This window comes from Heteronotia binoei, chromosome 7, assembly GCF_032191835.1.
Source record: "Heteronotia binoei isolate CCM8104 ecotype False Entrance Well chromosome 7, APGP_CSIRO_Hbin_v1, whole genome shotgun sequence".
Lineage (NCBI taxonomy): Eukaryota > Metazoa > Chordata > Lepidosauria > Squamata > Gekkonidae > Heteronotia > Heteronotia binoei.
The window spans coordinates 30,654,965-30,675,869 of record NC_083229.1 but is presented as its reverse complement, the minus strand read 5'-3'; the positions used below and the strand labels follow the sequence as shown (position 1 = coordinate 30,675,869).

Sequence of the window (20,905 nt, the reverse complement as noted above, 5' to 3'; positions counted from 1 at the left end):
GGGTTGGGATTACTAAATAGTGCATGTTACCTCCCATAGACATTTAAATAAAGGTAAAGGTAGACCCCTGTACAAGCACCAGTCGTTTTAGACTCTGGGGTGATGTTGCTTTCACAACGTTTTCACAGCAGACTTTTTACGGGGTGGTTTGTCATTGCTTTCCCCAGCCATCTACACTTTTCCCCCAGCAAGCTGGGTACTCATTTTATCGACCTCGGAAGGATGGAAGGCTGAGTCAACCTGGAGCCGGCTACCTGAACCAGCTTCCGCTGGGATTGAACTCAGGTCATGAGCAGTGGGCTCCGACTACAGTACTGCAGTTTTACCACTCTGAGCCACGGGGCTCTTAGACATTTAAATAGTCCTAGTTTAATATCCCTAATTCATAAACTTGGAGTTTTTGTCTCTGCATTTATTTAGCACTTTGGACATGTATGGTTTATATGGTTTGTTTTTCATTGGAATGGTTTGTTTTCATTGGTTATATTATCAGTTACACCCTTTGGTCATATTATCAGTTACACCCTTCTATATCCACTGAGCTCAATGGATTTTGAAGGGTATAACTCTGTTTAGGATTGCATTGCAAACGACCTAGTCATGCTGAACTATCAGAGATAATAACCTGAGATTCAGTTTGGCCCAGCAAAGTGACTGGAATGGAAAGCTCCACAAGAGTTAGAGTCCTGCACACTGAGCAATTCACATTTAACAATGCTATCCTATGCAGAAGAAAAGAGCAGGGCTTATTTTGAGCAGGAACGCAATTCAGGCTGGCTTGATGTCAGGGGTGTGGCCTAATATGCAAATGAGTTCCGGAGGGCATTTTCTACAAAAGCTCTGGGTGGAACAATAGTGATGTCAGGGGGTGTGGCCTAATATGCAAATGAGTTCATGCTGGTCTTTTTTTCTACCAAAAAAGCCCTGGAAAAGAGTAAGAATCCAGTAGCACCTTAAAAGCTAACAAAATTTGTAATAGTAGTCAGAGGAAGAATTAAAATTACATTTATACCGCACTTTTCACTTGGAGTCTCAGAGTGGCTTACAATCTCCTTCCCTTCCTCTTCCCACAACATACACTTTGTGAGGTAGGTGGGGCTGAGAGAGCTATGAGAGAATTGCTCTTGAGAGAACAGCTCTGAGAGAGCTGTCATTGACCCAAGGTCATCCAGCTGGCTGCATGATAGAGTGACAAGCTTACTGAATTGAGGGAATGTTGTTACAGTTGTTTACCTGAATTTCAGTAAAACTTTTAACAGGGTTCCCCATTTTGTTCTGATGGGCAAACTAGAGGTCTGTGGACTGGACTCTAGGATAGTTAGGTGGATAGGAAATTGGTTGGAGAACTGCACTCAAATAATAGTTGTGAATGGCATTTCTTCTGAATGGACGGAGGTGTCCAGTGAGCTGCCACAGGGCTTGGTTCTGGGCCTAGTACTTTCAATATTGTTATCAGTGATCTGGATGAGGGTGTGGGGGTCTACTCATTAAATTTGCAAATGACACCAACCTGGGAGGAGAAGTGAACACACCAGCAGATAGAGATACAATTCAATGAGATCGGAACACACTGGGATAGTGAGTGGATGTGAACAAGATGCAATTTAAGAAGGGTAAATGCTGAGTTCTACATCTGGGTAACAAAAATGAGCAACATGCCTACTGGATGGGGCATACACTTCTGGGTAGAAGTGTGTGTGAAAAAGAACTTGGGGTACAGGTGGAAGTTAAAATGTGAGCAGCCAGTGTGATGTAGTGACAAAAGAGGCTAATGTGGTCTTGGGGTGCATCTACAGAGGCATAACATCCAAAATGCAAGATGTCTTTGTCCCACTGTACACTGCATTGGTCAGACTGCACCTGGAATGTTCTGTGAAGTTCTGGAGGTCTCACTTCAAAAAGGATGTGGACAGCATGGGACAGGTGCAGAGGAGAGTGATGAGGATGATCAGGGGCCTGGAAACAAAGGCCTATGAGGAAATGCTGAGGGACTTGGGAATGTTCAGTCTGGAAAAGAGGAGGTTGAGGGGGGACATGATTGCTCTCTATAAGTATCTGAAGGGCTGTCACATAGAGGAGGACAGAAAGTTGTTCATATTGGCAGCAGAGATGAGGACTTATCATAATGGGTTTAAATTAAGGGTGGGAAGGTACTGGCTGGATATTGAGAAGAACTTTTTTACAGTAAGAGTTATTCAACAGTGGAATCCGCCACCTAGGCAGTCTTTAAGCAGCAGCCTGACAAACACTTGTCAGAGATGCTGTAGGCTGATCCTGCACTGAGTAGGGGGTTGGAGGAGATGGCCTGTATGGCCCCTTCCAACTCTGTGATTCGATTATTCTATGGGGAGGAGCAGGAAATCAAACTCAGTTCTCCAGATTAGAGTTCCCCACTCTTAACCACTACACTAGACTGGCTGCTGTGAGCTTTTGTAAGTTGCTGTTCACTTCTTCAGATACCAACATGCTACCCATCTTGATCCAATCCAATCCAATGCAGAGCACTCATGTGTAAGACCATTGAAACAATGAGCTTAACCTTGACTAACTCTGCATAAGATTAAACTGAAGAGACCCAGTTTTCAGCTCCTTGAAGATATAACCAAATAACTGTTGCTGATTCTTGATTCTCCAGCTGAGAGGCTCCCCGTTTAAATTCTAAGATTTGAAGTTTACTTTAGCATCTGCATATCATAAAATTCTGGCATGCAAGCAAGCAAGCCAAATTAATGTGGCTTCATCAGTCTGCATGACATTTCCATTTTCTTTCTTTTCTTTTTTTTCCAGGCCCATGGAGAAATTCAGAACAAAATTACTCACCACTAATTCTTGATCCTAATAGCAGCAGAAAAAGTATGACATAGAAAGAGCTATCATAATAATGCAGCTGTTCCTGCAAGCCATTATTTCTTCTTCCTAAATTTATAACTGTGTGTGTTGATGTATCTGTTTTCTAAAGCATTCCTTATTTCTATCTAAGCAAATTAAAGTGGGCAAGCGGAACAAGGGGGGAGGGGGGAAGAGACTGACTTTGCTCATGTGCTGCAATCTGAGCAGAGAGCCAGAAAACTAGGACAACACTTTTTGCATCTGGCTGCCTTCTTGTTAATTTCCTTTTTATAGGCCTTTGTCACATGAACACAATATATACTGCCCTTCCCCTCTGTTCCATTTTCTGTGTCCCCCAATCATCCACACTCATACTACATTCATTCTATTAATTTGACCAAAAAACCCCTAGGAGAGACTCTCAGCTCACGTTCATGTTAAGTTTTTTTTCTGGGACTGTGCATGGCTCAAACTGAGGGATATGTCTGGAGTTCTGTGCTTCCCAGTCTTGCATGGGCTTCATTCAGATTAGGATTGTGGCATGCAGGGAATAGGAGATTGTTTAGAGTGTCAACCTAGGATCTGGGAAACCAAGTTTGAATCCCTCCTCTGCCAGGAAAGCTTGCTAGGTGACCCTGACCAGTCGCACAGTCTTAGCCTAACATACCTCACAGGGCTATTACTGTGAGATGAGAATACAACTGAGATCAAGAAAATGATGTAAACTGCTTTAGGTGCCCATTGGGGAGGAAAAAAGAGGTATAAATGAGGTAAATAAATACAAGTGTCATTTTCTTGACCTGCAATGGCCTTGGGGAGCTATTTGGTGGTTCCACATATACTGATGGTATACATGTTACATTTCCCCAAAATAGCTCCTCAGCAGTGGTTCAGTTATGACAACAACATGGGGGGGGGAAGGTCTAAGCCAATGCTCCCTCTAAACTGTAATCTTGTGAGCAAAAATTCTACTTTGTGGGGTACTGGCATTACAGTTGTGAGTGAGTGTTTTGGCTACTGCAGAAATAAGTTTGCTCTGGGGCCATCTCTCCTGAGCTAAGACAAAAATGTGTGAGTCAGAGGCTTAAAAACTGTGAGCTAGCTCACACTCAGCTTAGAGGGAACACTGGTCTAAGCAGTCTTTACTCACGGTTCCAATGCAAATTGGGCCCACAGGCACTCAGGAAGTGCAAAGCTCCAGGACATATCTTTTGTCTCAAGTTGTGGACATCCTGGGGGGAAATGGCACTGGACTCTTATCAGTCGTTAACACCCAGCCATCCTCTGTCTGTCTTGGCATTCCTTTCTTCCTTTATGTCTATATTTAGTGTTCTGATGTTTTGGAATAACCACACTTGGATGAAAAATGATAGCTAAATGATGGGTTATTGCATTATACTTTATATGTACATAATTCATCATGCTGAATAGTAGTGACACTGCCAACTGCATACTCAGCTGCATAATAAAATGCAAAATCACTTCTCAGTACTGTAAAAACAAGGAGAAGGATGCAACCAATAATGAACACTGCTAGATCCCAGGAATTTTCGAGTGCGATAAGCATACATTTAATGGGGCTTAAAGTCACTTAACTTTGGCTAGATCATGTACCTGCATGAAGGCTCCACTACAAAAGCAACACAAATGCCCTAGTGGCAGTGAAAAAGAAAGCTAGTAATTTGACTCCTATTTGGCTAGGCCTTTGGTTAACCCATTGCAGTGTAACCATTGGCTTGTACAGCAAATGCTCCAAAGAATTTCTTTCCATCTGGCTGTCAGTATTACCCCCCCCCCGCACTTCGGTCCATACCCTGTTATGCTTTTTTTTTTTTTTACCATGAGACAAAAGTAATCTTTGAGTCCATTCTAGATTAGCATGGAAGCTTTTTGCAGAAGCCTCCCCATATGATACAACTCATGCTTCTGTGCATGAGTTAAGACACAGGAGATGGTAACAGATGAAATGTCCTGTGGAAAAGTCCTTATTAAAGCCTCTGTTGCTGTTCACACACTGACCATTTCTACAGTAGTGAAATTCTCCATGTTGGCGGTTTTAAAGCTGCACATTATGCGAAATTTTCTACAGTAGATTTTTCATCACCAGGCACACATCCAAAGTTTTCTCCTTCTTACCATGCATTTTCAGATCTTGCTAAAACTGGGGATTCCAAAAATGAAAGGGAGGAAGAAGAAGAAAACCTCAGATTTGCAGCTGGTGAGGAAAAATCTACTGAAGAAAATGTCACATAATGCATAATTTTAAAAATGTCAATGCAGGAAATTCCACTATGGAACCAATATGGCTTGTATGGGAATGAGAGGGCAGAGGCAATGCTACTGAACTTGTGGCCTGTGCTTTGCTTGAAAATCTGGCCCTGTTAAAACCAGTTGCTGAGCAGGGATACAGGATCCCAGTGCTAGAGCCACTAGAAAAGGGGGGGGGAGAGCATTTCCATGTTTTGTTTCTATGGGAAGACTATGGCTTGTGAATAAGATGCTATTTGATTTCACAAGCTCTAAGGACCATGCTACAGAAATAAAAATATTTAAAGGTTCCATGAGGTTGTATATTTGGTGACTTGCAAAACAGAACTTTCTTGGACTCTGGAATTTGATGATATTAGTGATGCAATTAGTCCTGATTTGAGATCTAACTATTGTGGAAGGTGGGATACCAGGAGATATATTTCAGCATTCCCAGAATCATGGTAAAATGGAGCCAAATGATTTGAAGAGGAGGCCGAGAATTAAAATGAAGGCTTGGTTGCCTATTTCTGAGTGAAAGCTGAGTTTTTGAGATGTCTGAAATATTCTCTAAGTTCCTTGAGAATGTTTGCCCTTTTCACACCAGTTTGCAGCCATCGTTCCTCAAATTGTTTCCACACCATTTCCTCCTTTGTTAGAGCTTCTTTCTTCTTTGCTATGGGATCACAGCCAATTGGGAATCACATATGAAAAGTTATTACAACATTGTGCTACGGAGCCAATCAGATTTGACAAGCAAAAGACAGTTGTTTCTTGGACAGGATGCATGAGATCATCAATTAAGCTCATTCTGATTTGTATGTATTTATTTCATTTATATCATGCCTTTCTCCCCAATGTGGACCCAAAGTGAACACATTAGTAGACGCTTTTTCATTGCAGTGCCCTCAATTGCTGAAAGGGTGACTTTTTTTTTTACTGTTGCTGCAAATATTCTCAAAAAGTGAAAAAAAAACCTGCTTTCCGCATAGCCCAAATTATGACTGACATAGAAAGGGTGAAGGATTTCGATATCATTATCTAAGAATCCAAGAAGGAGAAAAAAAGATATAACAAAAATTGTTGACAATTTTTGGCTTACTTGTAAGAATGTCACAAAGAATCTGAACAACTGTGTCCAACAGTGCCTAAGGGTATTAGAGAAAGCCAACTGGTTTCTCAACAATCTCAAACAGAATAAACATACAGCATTTCACAAATGTCAGTGTCCAGATATTTGTCCTCTATAGCAATTAACTCCGTAGAGGAAAAAAACATACCAGTCTCAGTTTAGCTCTCCTAAGGCTCAACTACCCACATTTCTCCCATAGCAGAGCCTCAAACCAGTTTAGGGAATGATATAAACATGTTTTTAAAATGCAATATACAAAAATATATATTCATCCAACAAGCTTCCAGTAAAAAAAAATCTTCAAACAGATAATGAGCACAAGAATGTCTAGGGTTGCCAATCCCCAGGTGGCTGCAGGGGATCCCCCAGTTTGCTGGCCCTCCCCATGCTTCAGGGTCATCAGAAAGCAGGGAGGGGGGAGGGAAATGTCTGCTGGGCACTCCATTATTTCCTATGGAGACTGATTCCCATAGGGTACAATGGAGAATTGATCTGTGGGTATCTGGGACTTTGGGGGGTCTGGTTTTTGAAGTAGAGGCACTAAATTTCCAGCACAGCATCCAATGGCTCTCCTTAAAACACTCTCCAAGTTTCAAAAAGATTGGACCAGGAGGTCCAATCCTACGAGCCCCCAAAGGTGCCCCTATCCTTCATTATTTCCAACGGAGGGAAGGTATTTAAAAGGCGTGTGGTCCCTTTAAATGTGATGGCCAGAACTCCCTTTGAAGTTCAGTCAGGCTTGTCACAACCTTGCTCCTGGCTCCACCCCATGTCTTTTGGTTCCACCCCCAAAGTCCCCAGATGTTTCTTGAATTGTACTTGGCATCCCTAAGAATGTCCCAAGGTGGCAAACACTCTCAACAGCATGGTGCACAAAACGACACAGTCTAAGTGTCCTTTAGCTTGAACTGAAGGCTCACATCTCTGGCCAGGTCCAGGTTTTGCATTATCTGCAAAAATGCTCAGATCAGGTCTTATTCAGCTGGCCTAGATATTCCTGGTTCCCTCCCTTTTCATTTGTACCAGTCTGGCATCTTATCTAAAGGATTATCTAGGGGCAAATTGTGCCACATGCGGGTAAATAGGCAACTGATGCTTCCACAAATGGGTATTTGTTGTTGTACTAGGTGAATGTGTGAAGCAACCCTAAAATCGATAAACCTCCCTTAAGACAAATAAATGCAATGTTCCTTTGCTCTTCTAGAAACACAACAGAGAAAGGAGTTTTGCTAAACTTTAAAAAAATGAATTCATAATCCATATGCTGTATACATCTCCCTTATGTCTTATAGTATCACAAACCAAACTCCAGAAATGTGTAAAATGCACATATGGATGGAATTTGCAACAAAAGGATAATTTGTGCCTTAATTTAATTACTTTTAACATTAATTAAGCTTGCAAACTTTTATCTTGGGTCACATTTGGCAACATTTGGTGATAGGTCCACATTTACTGACAGGAAACAAGCATAGACTATTTACAGCTTCCCAGAGACTGTACTGAAAGGTGTCAAATAGGTTTAGGTTTAGGGTGTACTTTTAAAAAATATCTTGCCAGGTTATGTAAAGCTAGGGACTAACAGAAATATGCTAGAATGATTTCAGATACCACCCACAAGTTTGCGCCTGGTTCTTGCCTATAATTTGTGCTTTCTCGCCAATTCTGATTCATTTGTGCGCCCAGATAAAACTGGCTCCACATATGTAACAGAATCTTTTGACTTCCTAGCTCTTTGGGGCAGAACTGCATGATATTTCAACAAATGTGAAGTAGGAGAGGCGGCATTTAAAAATGGCAGATGTGCAAGAAGGAAGTATGATCCCTTTCCATAACCACCAAACGTCTTCTGCAAATGCTCACCCAAGGGCATTCTCCTCTCAAATTAGGCTTGCTAGGTTGTCACATCTAAAAATACATTTAAAAGCAATGGTGTATGTGGTGGTGGTGGGGATGTAAATGAGGATGATTAGGCAGGGGAAGGTTAAGGCTTCTCCAGTCCTGTTATGGGTGGCATAAACTTTGTACTTCTTCGGCGACCCAGAAAACAGATGCTCTGGCATCTCCAAAGAGTACAAAAGAGAAGTTGACACCTTCCCTAGCGCATGTCTTCCTCCCTCCAATTTGGTTGGACAAACCTATAACCTTATAAGCTTGTTGCATCATACCTTATCCCCCAAGCAAGCAGGAGTTGAGGTTTTCGAAACTGATGCTTCGGTTTCTTTGCAAATTAAACAAGCAACAGCACACATATAAAAACCATAGTATATGACCATCACAAGTGAGACTGAAACAAGTTTTTCAATAATCATTGCAGTGTCAAATATTTCTGTTTCTCCCATACTAAGCTACAAACGTCCACCACCTGACATCCATAATTTGCCTAATTTATTTTAAATATTTTCCTTACTCAAAGAATAAGCTCCTAGCCACGTGAAGGATTTATTTGAATTGTTTCTCATGTTCTTGCTAGAAGACATTTAGCTGCAACGACCACATTCTTTGAATTGCTATTTTTGCTTGGAGACTTAAGCTCATTTCCATCAGTAATCCAACACATGACTCCCTCTTCCTGGCTGTGTCAGAGGAAGAGGTGAGACAGTGAGGTCCCTCCCACTGACCTAGCTGGAACTACCTGACTCCTGTTCTCCAAGAACTTTTTCCTGCAGTGGCCATACTACTTGGGTTATTGTGTAAAAAATTATCTAAGTACTGGAAATTGAATATGATTGTCTTCCTATTCCTTCTCCATTTCCATTTGTGTGCGTATGTGTGAATCTTTTTTAGGGAACTATTTGAAATGTAAAGTGCCTTGAATGCAATGACGGACAATACAGAAATAGTGATACATGCTCTTCATGATATGCTTACAACTTGGTATTAACTTACTTTATCTGTCCTGTTTATTGGAAAGCAGAATGATTTCAGATACCAAATGACAACTTGGATTAGGTGTGATAAACAGAGAGGTAGTAGGCAAGGAGAAATCAGCAACTGATAATGAAGCTCAAGACAATGCATCCACCTGGATTGAATCCAGACATAGGTTTCCTGTTTCGTTACCAATGCTAAATTGGATTCACATTCTAGCTGTGTCTGAAGCAGTGACTCAAGAAAGCTCGTATTCTACCACAAATTGTGTTAGTCTTTAAGGGGCTAATGGACGCTTACTCTTTTCTACTGCTACAGACAGACTAGCATGGCTCCTAATTTTAATTTACTTTAGTAGCCTTTAGGCTCTTTCAATTAAAATACGTAATTTCAACTACTTTAGATTTTCTGCCATAGTGTTGTTTTTTTATATTTCTTCCACACTGCTGTGTTTTCCCAGTTCCTAGCTCTTAATAGTCTGGATATTGTCAATTAGTGCTTGTGATTGGATCCTTAGGGGTACACTACTGGATTTAATGAGAAAAGAGTAACTAGTAATAAAACATATCACATGATTCCAAATGCTTATATATTTCCATCAAATGTTCCAAACCATACAGTTGGCCACATCTTTGCCAGCAGCAATAGGTTTCTTCCTGTCTTATACAATTATAGAATTATTAAATATAAGGCAGTTTAAGATATCAACAGTGCATACCTTGGGGGGTGGAGTTCCTTTATGATGTTACATTCATTCTTCACTGCATCTCAGAGTTGTCCACTTTCTTATTTTGTTTCTTACTCTATTTTATCACATATCAGTTTAACCTCATCTTCATAGTTCCATATTTGTTGATTCGTGTAGATTTCTGCTGCCTCTTTTTGTGATTTGGATTTTAGTGTTTTTGTTTCTTTAACTATCATAGGTTTATGAAATCAATGTACTCACCATTTAATTTGGGACTGGGTGTTCCCAAAGCTGGTCTAGGGTCTTTCACCAATATTTTGGAACCAGCTGTTGATATAAGTAACACCAACAAATGAGCTAGGATATATTAACAAAACCATTTTAATCTTTTACATAATATACAAGCACAAATATTACATGCACAGTGACACCTATACTTGATACTATTAAAGGTACACTTATCTTGAATAATGCTTTGACACTGAAATCATATGCAGAGTTTTTTTTCAGTGTAAACTCTAAAGTTAATGAAGGCAGCAATAACATACACTGAAATAATGCAATTGCAATGCACTTTCCAACTGGATTTTACTGTGTGAATTGGCAAAATGCAGTTGGAAAGTGCATTGAAAGTAGATTAAAAGTGCATTATTTAGTGTGTGCAATCACAGCTGAATTTACACTAGATCAACTCTGACTGCACTTTAAGAACTAGAGATAACTCCCTCACTCAATATTTAGGATGAATGGTATTGTTCTTTCCAGGGCTTTCTTTGTATAAGAAGTCCAGCAGGAATGCATTTGCATATTAAGCCACACCCCTTGACAGCACCATTGTTTCACACAGGGCTTTTTGTAGAAAAAGCTCAGCAGGGATTCATTTGCATATCAGGCCACACCCCCTGATGCCAAGCCAACCGGAATTGCATTCCTGTGCATTCTTACTCAAAAAAAAGCCCTGATTCTTTCTGTGGTTTTTCAGAGAATTTACAGAGGGAAAATATATAGAGGGGGAAAAGATTGAACTTGGACCAAGTATTTGGAACAAATATTTCCTGTCAGCACAACCTGGCCCTAACTTTCTCTATAACTGGCTTCCTTCCTCCCCAGCTTTGCCTTTAAATTTACCTTCAAGCTGCTGCAATGAAGAGGCACATGCCAAAGAAGGAAGCTCTTTATGCCGGAAAACTTTTCCAACACAAAGGCATCATGGAAATGCAGTTTTTTAGGTCTTTGCTTAGGAATCAGAATCCTTGGCAAAGTACAGTTCCTTGAGATCTTTCTACTGGGACCTTCATTTTTGTGGAGGCTTCACACCTAAAAAAAATCTGAGAAACAGACCTGCCTTTCACATCATTGCCCCCTTTGAAGAAACGGAAGTAGACAGGGAAACAGCAGAGTGACTTAGTTGTTTGTGTATTAAGTCCCATCAAATCACTTCTGACCCACAGCAATTCTATGAATGAATAACCTCCAAAAATCCTATCATTAACAGCTTGAGACTCCCTGATATTGAAAGACTGGACTGTAAAAAAAAGTTCTATTTCCATTTGGGGAGGAGGTAATTTTGGACTCCTTCATGTTCTTTTGGTGGGCTCCTGGAGCCTGGCTCCAAGCATGTGGATATCTTATGTTGCATTGGTTCAATCGCAATTGGACTAAGGAGAACAGTAATATATATACTGTTCTCTAAAATATATATTATTTTATATCCCGCGCTCCCCGCCAAAGGCAGGCTCAGGCTTCTCACAGGTTAGGGTCAGAATGACCAACAAGATAAAACATTAATACATAAAACATAAAAACAATATTAAAATATCAGTTTTAAAACAATATAACAGTAGATGCTAATACAATAATTCATGATGTAATTAAGTTTCGATGGTAGAAGTATAGCTGGATAGTCAAACTTAGATGTTCCAAGGGACCCCAAACAGCCATAGCTTGGTAGGAAGTCCAGAATGATAGTAAGTTCCGGTTTATAGGCCTAATCCGTTGCTGTAGGTTGTCCTTATGGGAAAGCAAGGTGGAAGAGCGCTGTTTTACAGGCCCTGCGAAACTGTGGAAGCTCTCGCAGGGCCCTAACATCCTCTGGCAGCTCATTCCACCAGTTAGGTGCAGCTGCAGAAAATGCCCTGACTTTGGTTGACTGAAGCCTAACTTCCCTAACGCTGGGGACTGTCAACAGGTTTTGAGACCCAGACCGAAGTGCTCACTGGGGCATATACGGGGAAAGGCGGTCCCTAAGGTACGCAGGACCCTGGTCATATAGGGCTTTAAAGGTTAAAACCAGCACCTTGAAGCGAATCCGGTACATTACTGGTAGCCAGTGCAGCACTTTCAGCACAGGCTGAATGTGTTTCCGTAAAGGAACTCCCACTAACAGCCTGGTGGCGGCGTTCTGCACTAGCTGAAGATGCCAGATTTGGGACAAGGGCAGCCCCATGTAGATGTACAGTAATCCAGCCTTGAGGTGACCATAGCATGGATCACAGTTGCAAAGTCGTTGCATCTGAGAAAAGGGACCAACTGCCTCACCATCCATAGATGGTGGAAAGCTGACTTGGCAGTAGAAGCTACTTGGGCCTCCAGGTATTCTAGGAATTGTAGTTGCGTGAAATTCCTGTACATTCATTTAGAATTACAGGTTTCCTTCTGTGGGAAACAGTCAGCACATAGGATGATATACTTTTGGTGGGTGCAAAGCACTGTTAAGTCGCAGTCAAATTAAGAGGACCCCATGGGGTTTTCAATTAATAACCTCCAAGCAAGAGTCAGAGGTGGTTTGGCCATTGCCCACTGCCTACATTTGCATAGCAACCTTGGACTTCTTTGGTGATCTCCAGGGCTTTTTTGTAGAAAAAGGCCAGCAGGAATGCATTTGCATATTAGGCCACACTCCCTGACACCAAGCCAGCTAGAACTGCGTTCCTGCTCAAAAAAAAGCCCTGGGTATCTCCCATCCAAGTACTAACCAGGTCCAATCCTGCTTAGTTTCTCTGAGATCAGGCTAACACAGGCCATCAAGGTCAGGATGCTAGGGTTTAGGAATACAGATTAAGAGGCTTCTGAAAATCTCGTCAGCTCTATTCCTTTTCAAACCTAGGTTATACTATTTCTTACATTCTAGGCTTGTCAAATGTTACATATTTCAGGAAAGAAATGAATCTATAAAATGGAAAAGAAGTATGTGTGTCGTTGGCCAACTAACTTTATAGCTGCTGTATGGATCCTTATTACTGAGCTGTCTTTTGTAACTTGAATCACTATGAGACAGATGAAAGCGATGTAATTCTTTATTTCTTTACAGTCATTTTTCTGTGAAAACCGTTTTCATCCACAACAAGGGAGAACAAGGGAACACGTTGCTTTTTTCTCCTAACAACATTTCCTTCTGAAAGCTTTTACAGGTTTTCAGCACATATCAATAAGGTCAAAAGAAAAAAAAACCTCTGCCAGAGAAGACTTTTTTTGAAAGCTGGCCCTTCTTGATAATGTCTTGGGCGATTGAATATAAGAATACAAGGCCCTTCTCTTTTGCTACCTGCTTGCCAATTAATTTACTTCACAAATGCCAAAGTTTACAAAACAAAAATCAGTCCAATGTCTGGGTAAGAGGACCTGCAGAGAAGCAGGCTAAACAGAGCGGGGGGGGGGGACCCAAAGAGGTTTGTCTCTGTTAACTCTTCAATTCCTGGTTTTTAAAAGGATGTTGTATTAGATGTAAACTGCACCTAGTACATAATGGTGGACGTTAACTTTCTTGAGAGACTTTATTATGAGACTCTGTGTGGTATACTAGACGCAATGTCTGGACTAGGTAGGCTAGGAGTATCTGTGGCTCAGAGCATCTGCTCTGCATGCAGAAGGTCCAAGTTCAACCCCAACTTCTCTAGTTGAAAAGGATCTGGTAGGAGGTGATATGAAAGCGCCCCCACCGAAGGTGCTGGAGAGCTGATGCCAGTCAATATAGAAATTATTGGCCTTGATAACTTAAAGGTCTGACTCAGTAGAAGGCAGCTTCATGTGAACACTCAGTCTGGCAGCAGCTCTCCAGTGTCTCAAGCACTGATCTTTCACATCACCTACCACCTGATCCTTTTAGCTGGCGATGCTGAGAATTGAACCTGGGACCTCCTGCGTGCCAAGGAGATGCTCTACAAATAAGCTGCAGCCCCTCCCCCAAAGGGACCTCTGACATTTAAGAAGGATATAGACAAGCTGGATCGGGTCTAGAGGAGGGTGACGAAGATGGTGAGGGGTCTGGAGACCAAGTCCTATGAAGAAAGGATGAAGGAGTTGGGCATGTTTAGCCTGGAGAGGAGGCAGCTGAGAGGTGATATGATCACCATCTTCAAGTACTTGAAGGGCTGTCATATAGAGGATGGTGCGGAATTATTTTCTGTGGCCCCAGAAGGTAGGACCGGAACCAGTGGGTTGAAATTAAATCAAAAGAGTTTTTGGCTCAACATTAGGAAGAACTTTCTGGCCATTAGAGTGGTTCCTCAGGAGGTGGTGGGATCTCCTTCCTTTGAGGTTTTAAACAGAGGCTAGATAGCCATCTGACAGCAATGAGAATCCTGTGAATTTAGGGGGAGGTATCTGTGAGTTTCCTGCATTGTGTAGAGGGTTGGACTAGATGACCCTGGAGGTCCCTTCCAACTTATGATTCTGTATCATATCGCTACTGATATAGGTCGTAGAAACTTGGATTAAAATCCTATTTAAACCATGATACTTAACGACTCACAGGCAGTCTCTGTAATTCAGCAAACCTGCCTGACTTTCAGCTGCTTACACACACACACACACACACACACACACACACACACACACACACACATATCTGTATATAAGCAGCTGGAAGTAGGTCTGAAAAGAATGGCAGCAATGCCCCTGGCATAGTTGCAACAGGCAAATACAAAGAATGATAGAACAAAGCAGTAGACAAGTGTACCTTTAAGACCAACTAAGTTTTATTCAGAATGTAAGCTTTCATATGCATTTTGTCTGATGAAGTCTGCTTAAGAGCATATGAAAACTTATATTCTGGATAAAGCTTAGTTGCTCTTAAAGGTGCACTTGTCTACTGCTTTGTTCTATTGCTTCAGACCAACACGGCTGCCCACTTGGATCTATCTACACAGGGTAATAGTATCTTATCATTTATTATGTTGTTAAAGATACTGCATATGTATGAGAAAGAACAACAGGAGCAGCTTTGACTCCACATCTCATCCAAATCATTCCAGCTTCCCCTGCCCATAGCCCCTCTCAGAGCCTTTGCTGTCTTATCCGACATGAGGCATGGGTCCTTTGCTGTTAATTGCTGATACTATTTGTTTTCTTGTATTATCTTCAATGGTTTTATGATATAAGCCATCCTGAGCCAATTTTGGGCTAGGGTGGGGTATGCGTTGAATATATGAAATGAAATGAAACCAAAATTCTGCCCTAAGAAAGCAAGTATGAAAGGCAAGAGGTTTACCTTCACAAACAGGGACCTTCCCTGTCCAGGTGCCATCAGATCTGCAGACTCTATGTTCGGATCCTCCTGCTAGGAAATACCCTGGTTGGCAGGTATACATCAGGGTATACCCAAGAGAGGGAAGATCCATTCCTTCAACGTTCACATGAGCCGGAGAGTCTGGCTGTTTACAGCTGTGAGCTAAAATGAAAGTCATGCTTATATTATATGACTCAAAATACAAACAAGTGGAAGTACAACAACAATATTAAAAAACCATCTGAGGTGCTAATTGTACTGCAAAATGACATGTCCTTGTGTCAAGTCTGAAGTCAGTTTCTAATAAATTCCATTTTCATCAAAGAAAAATTACAAGGAGGGACAGGAAGGAAGTCTGTAATAGCTCAAATGCAATGTCTTCCCAAACCTTCCTATTCTTCCTGTTAGGGCACCCTCTGTGGTGTGCAACATCAAACAGATTTAAAAAGACCCAAATAAAAAAACCTTGCAAGGGCTGAAGTTACAACAAGGTGGACTGATTTATCTTCAGAGTAATGAAAGACAAAGCCCTCTTTTAAAAGAGAAAAAAAGAAAGCATTCTCAACCCAATTTGTCCCTGCACTCCAATAATCTGTTGGATTTGAGGAATCAATGGCTGGCTGTATCTAAAGAAGTGAAGTTCTAAAAAAAAAAATTCCTTCCTCATAACATTGCTATTCAGACATGCACTTGCAGAGTCTCCAGGAGTTTGGTAGGCATAGGGCATGTTATGGATGCACCAATGTCCTCTGTGCACTGGAAGGAACTCTGTTGCTCCCCTCTTTTGTAAGTGGCTAGGGGTCAAGTGATGCCAGGGAGACATGGCGGCATTAGAATTCATAATCTGGATGATGTGGAGGCTTCATTGGCATGTTCCACAATGGTTGATGGCTATTAATGGTGCTCATGGGCACTCCTCTGCAGTGGCAATCCTTTCCTCTCCTTGGGAGTTAGGTCTTTTTAAATATTACTCTTCCCTACCAAGAAAGGATAAGATGCCCACTAGCTAAACTGACACCGTGCTGACATCACTGACATGCCAAGGAAGCAAAGAGGTGGAAGGGATGCAACTTCTTTGCAAGTTTGTTATTTTGTTGTCATTGGTCCTTAGACCAAGCATACAAAAGGAAAATACAGTTTCCAGGATTTTAAAATACTTAAAGCATTAAAAAAACAGTTTAAAATTTCATCTAAAATCTAGTAACTATTTTCTAACTACCATACAATTTCTGTAACCTGAGTATCACCATACAGAAACTGGTGACTTGATAGTTAATCTTGGGGTATCTATCAGATACAAAGAACTCAAGTTTAGGTTTTTTTTTCTGAAAGGCCCAATTTTTTTTCAATCAGTAGGGTGATGACCTCCTAACGTGCCAGTCTGTAATACAGGCATATGAAAAACATGTGCTCTGTAGTCTCAGCCTCCTTTAACAGGCAAGTACAGAGCCTTTCTGTGAAAGGAATGTTCTTATAGTTCACTTCAAGTACAGCAGAAGGGAGGCAAAGCACCTTGCCAGAGCAAAGGCTCTTCTAAACCCTTTTACTTCCAAAGATGTTAAAGAGTTTGCCGGTTCAACTGTGTTTTTGATTCTTGTCCTCCTCATAGTATTTTGTAAGCTAGAGAAATCGGTTTGGCGTTCATTCTGTAAGTTTCTTGCTGATGCCCACTTGTTTTAAAACACAGACTAACATACACTCCCCTGTTTCACTTATGAAAACAAGTTCATGTTTGCGACACCCATATTTTTATAACCACAATCACCGGCTGAGCCAAACTTTCCATTATGATTATTAATTGCCCAACACTGTGCTTTGCCTGCTATATGCTGTACTAGTTTATGATATCCTGACCCGTGGCACAGACTGGTATGCTGCAATACTGCAGTCCAAGCTCTGCTCACAACCTGAGTTCAATTCTGGTGGAAGCTGGGTTCAGGTAGCTGGCTCCAGGTTGACTCAGTAAAATGAGTACCCAGCTTGCTGAGGGCAAATTGTAGATGACTGGGAAGGCAATGGCAAACCACACTGTAAAAGTCCTTTACCTTTACTTTGCTGAATTAAAAGGCTAGAGGGTGAGTGTTCAGATTGTACGGCAGCCAAACAAAATAGTAGGCTGCACACTGGTATGCAGAGTCATGTACTAGAGGCAAAATTTAGCTGTGTCCCAAATATGCCACCCGCAAAGGCAATAATATGGACAGAGATTTATCTAGGAAAGGTACTAGAAAATTAGAGATGTCCAAGTGCACGAGAGACAGTTAGGAGAATTTGTGCTAATGTCATTTTTTTTTGTTAACAAATCAAGTAACAAACAAAATAAACAAAATAAATTAGTACTACAAGACTCAGATATGGGGATGCAAACTTTGGCTTGGGAAATTCCTGGAGATTTGGGGGCAGGATCTGGTGAAAATGGATTTTGGGGGAGGAAAGGAGCTCAGCAAGTATGCAATGCCATAGAGTCCACCTTCCAAAGTTGCCATTTTTTTCAGGGAAACTGATCTCTGTAGTGGAGAGAAAAACTGTAATTCCAAGAGAATCTCCAGGCCTCACCTGGAGGTCACCAACCCTACTCAGAAATGTCTCTTAAGAGATGTCTTCATAGGAAAAAAGACACAATTTTTGTGAAAGCAGGAATTTTATTTTCCATTCCAAACACGAATGCACCCAACTGTTCAGTGAATGAGAATTATGTTGTAAGAAGAAGAAACATTAAATGTAAAGGGGACTTTTTTTGCCTAATATTTGTGTTTCAAACAGATATGTGTCTCCTTGGTACATGGACATCCAACAGGGTGTGCCTTCTGCAGTCTAGTATTCATTCTATTTCAATAATTCACACTTCAAAAACTGAGATATGTACAAGAAATTGGATACCTGCATCATACAGTCTAAAAATCAAAATCTGATGCAAAGCCTGAGTCAACTGCAGTCTATGGCAAAACTGTGAGAAATTTCACTTTTTTTATTCCATTATATATTCTGCCCCTTGCGCTGAGACTCAAAATGGATTACAAACTTTAAAACAATACAACCTCCTCCCCAGTATAATGCATATAATCAAGAAAGCAATAAACCTGCCTTTTTTTTCAGACATCACAACCCTATTGCCTTTATAAAAGATCATAAGAAAACCAAATACATGATTTAAAAAAACCTCTCACATTCTAGGGATTTGCATTTTGTGCTCCTTTTGTTACTTACGTATGCATTCTGGCTGAATCCCACTCCACGTAAGATCAGGAAGGCAAGTGCGAGTTGTGGAGCCCTGAAGGAGGTATCCTTTCTTACACTGAAACTGCACAACATTTCCAACCTATGGAAACATAAATCATAAATCAGACCAACCAGTTCGGTCAAAGGGATTTTTTTTTTAAATTTAACTTTTATTACAATTTCAGAGTTACATCAAAATATAGCATTATACCATCATAATGTACTAGCATACCGACATTCTAAGGTAGTCTTATACTTATAACTAAGTCCTTCCTTCAGGAGCTAATACAACAAAAGAAAACCAAAAGTACATCATCTCTCCAGGTATCAATCTACATGGGAGGATTTCATGTCCTGTCAGGTAACTAATTATAGGAAACCATATAACAATGAAGTGAGAGTAGGGTTCCCAATCCCCCCGCTTTAGCGGGAGACTTCTGGGTTCCCAGCTTAATCTCCCGGTCTTCAAAAATTGAGAAGCGGGGGGGGGGGGGGGTGGAGGGGGGGAGAACATACCTATAGAGCTCCTGTTGTAGAGCTCCTGAGCAGTTTGTAAAATCCCTGTCCCTTTAAGGCTGGGCAGGAAGGAGGAAACAGGAAGGGCTTCGGAGAACGGCCCCTCCCTTCTTTGCTTTCGTTTTCTCAGCAGGCACAGTTCTCCGGAAGAAGACCAAGTAAGTATTTGTGTGTGTGTGAGAGAGGGAGGGGGATTCCCTGGTATGGAGGCCCTCCCTCCCTTTAGAAAGTGTGTGGGGGGGGAGGGAAATGTCTACTGGGCACTCTATTATTCCCTATGGAGAATGATTCCCATAGGGAATAATAGGGAATTGATCCGTGTGTATTGGGGGCCCTGGGGGGGCTATTTTTTGAGGTAGAGGCACCAGATTTTTAGTATAGCATCTAGTGCCTCTCCCCAAAATACCCCCCAAGTTTCAAAACGATTGGACCAGAGGGTCCAATTCTATGAGCCCCAAAAGATGGTGCCCCTATCCTTAATTATTTCCTATGGAAGAAAGGCATTTGAAAAGGTGTGCTGCCCCTTTAAATGTGATGGCCAGAACTCCCTTGGAGTTCAATTATGCTTGTCACACCCTTGTTCCTGGCTCCACCCCCAGTGTCTCCTGGCTCCACCCCCAAAGTCCCCAGATTTTTCTTTAATTGGACTTGGCAACCCTAAGTGAGAGTCCTAATTTTCTGTTGGTGCTAATTGGGATTGGACAGATATTTTGTTCATTATGAAATATTCCCATAATCGATGTTGCCAAGCCAGGATATTTGGTGGGGCTTTGTCTATCCACTTTGCTGCTACTGTTGTACGAATGCATATGTATGCTTTCTGTGTTTTGATGGTTTTTTGTAGGATTTGACCATTTGCTAAGGAGAAGTGTTTCGGGATTCAAAGCTAAGTTTATATTTGTAATAAGGAATATATGTTGCATTATTTGTTTCCAAAAAGATTGAATATATTTGCATGTCCACCAGCTAGGGTGGCCATAATGTCTGAAGGCCAGCCAGGGACACCTTGGGGGGCAGGGGAAGGTAGGGGTGTGCATCTTCCTTCCATAGGAAATAATGAAGGATAGAGGCACCTTAAGAATATAAGAAAAACCATGTTGGATCAGGCCAATGGCCCATCCAGTCCAACACTCTGTGTCACGCAGCGGCCAAAAAACCCCTCAGGTGCCATCAGGAGGTCCACCAGTGGGGCCAGGACACTAGAAGCCCTCCCACTGTTCCCCCGCCCCCCAAGTACCAAGAATACAGAACATCACTGCCGCAGGCTGAGAGTTCCATCAATATGCTGCGGCTAACAGCCACTGGTGGACCTCTGCTCCATATAGCAACACAAGAGAAGCCATGTTGGATCAAGCCAATGGCCTATCCAGTCCAACACTCTGTGTCACACAGTGGCCAAAAAAAACAGGTGCCAGGGGACAAAAGAAGGACCTTTAGGGACTTGGCGACTAAGCAAAATCCGCCATTGCTTGTTCTGACAGGGCCAAAATGAACAACGATGCTTTGGAAGCCACAGACCAGGATAACTGCAGGGCTGGAGTCGTGGTAAAGGGACTACTGCCAAACGGGAAGCTCACCAGAGAAATTGATGAATTTGTTTTTTATTTACAAAATTCGTATCCCACCTTTCTGCCCTCACAAGGCCTCCAAGGAAGATAACCATTTAAAACATACACGATAAAATGTCGCTACTGAGTTCTTCAAACCTCTGCATGCAGGGATCCCTCTTTCACATATCGAGAATCATCCTAATTGCTCCACTTTCTACTATTGGGTAATGGAGGGTAAAAAATGAGACAGCCTGAAAGCCTGGTCTAGAACAGGAATGGGCAAACTCTGGCTCTTTCACACATGTTGTGTGGCTCTCGAAGCCTCCACCACTCCATCTGTTGGCTTG

At 41.6% G+C, this 20,905-nt stretch overlaps 1 protein-coding gene across 5 annotated transcripts in view; it reads right to left on the bottom strand.

The window, feature by feature from the left end:
* The window catches only part of CSMD3 (CUB and Sushi multiple domains 3), a 933,126-nt gene that overhangs the window by 24,093 nt on the left and 888,128 nt on the right, over nucleotides 1–20,905 (bottom strand). For all 5 annotated transcript variants that reach the window (XM_060243303.1, XM_060243304.1, XM_060243306.1 and 2 more), the window contains 3 exons: nucleotides 18,481–18,592; nucleotides 15,256–15,435; nucleotides 10,029–10,094 (listed from right to left, as the gene is read on the bottom strand). In XM_060243303.1, the coding sequence (XP_060099286.1) occupies nucleotides 10,029–10,094; nucleotides 15,256–15,435; nucleotides 18,481–18,592 (358 nt within the window). The remainder of the gene's footprint in view (nucleotides 1–10,028; nucleotides 10,095–15,255; nucleotides 15,436–18,480; nucleotides 18,593–20,905) is intronic.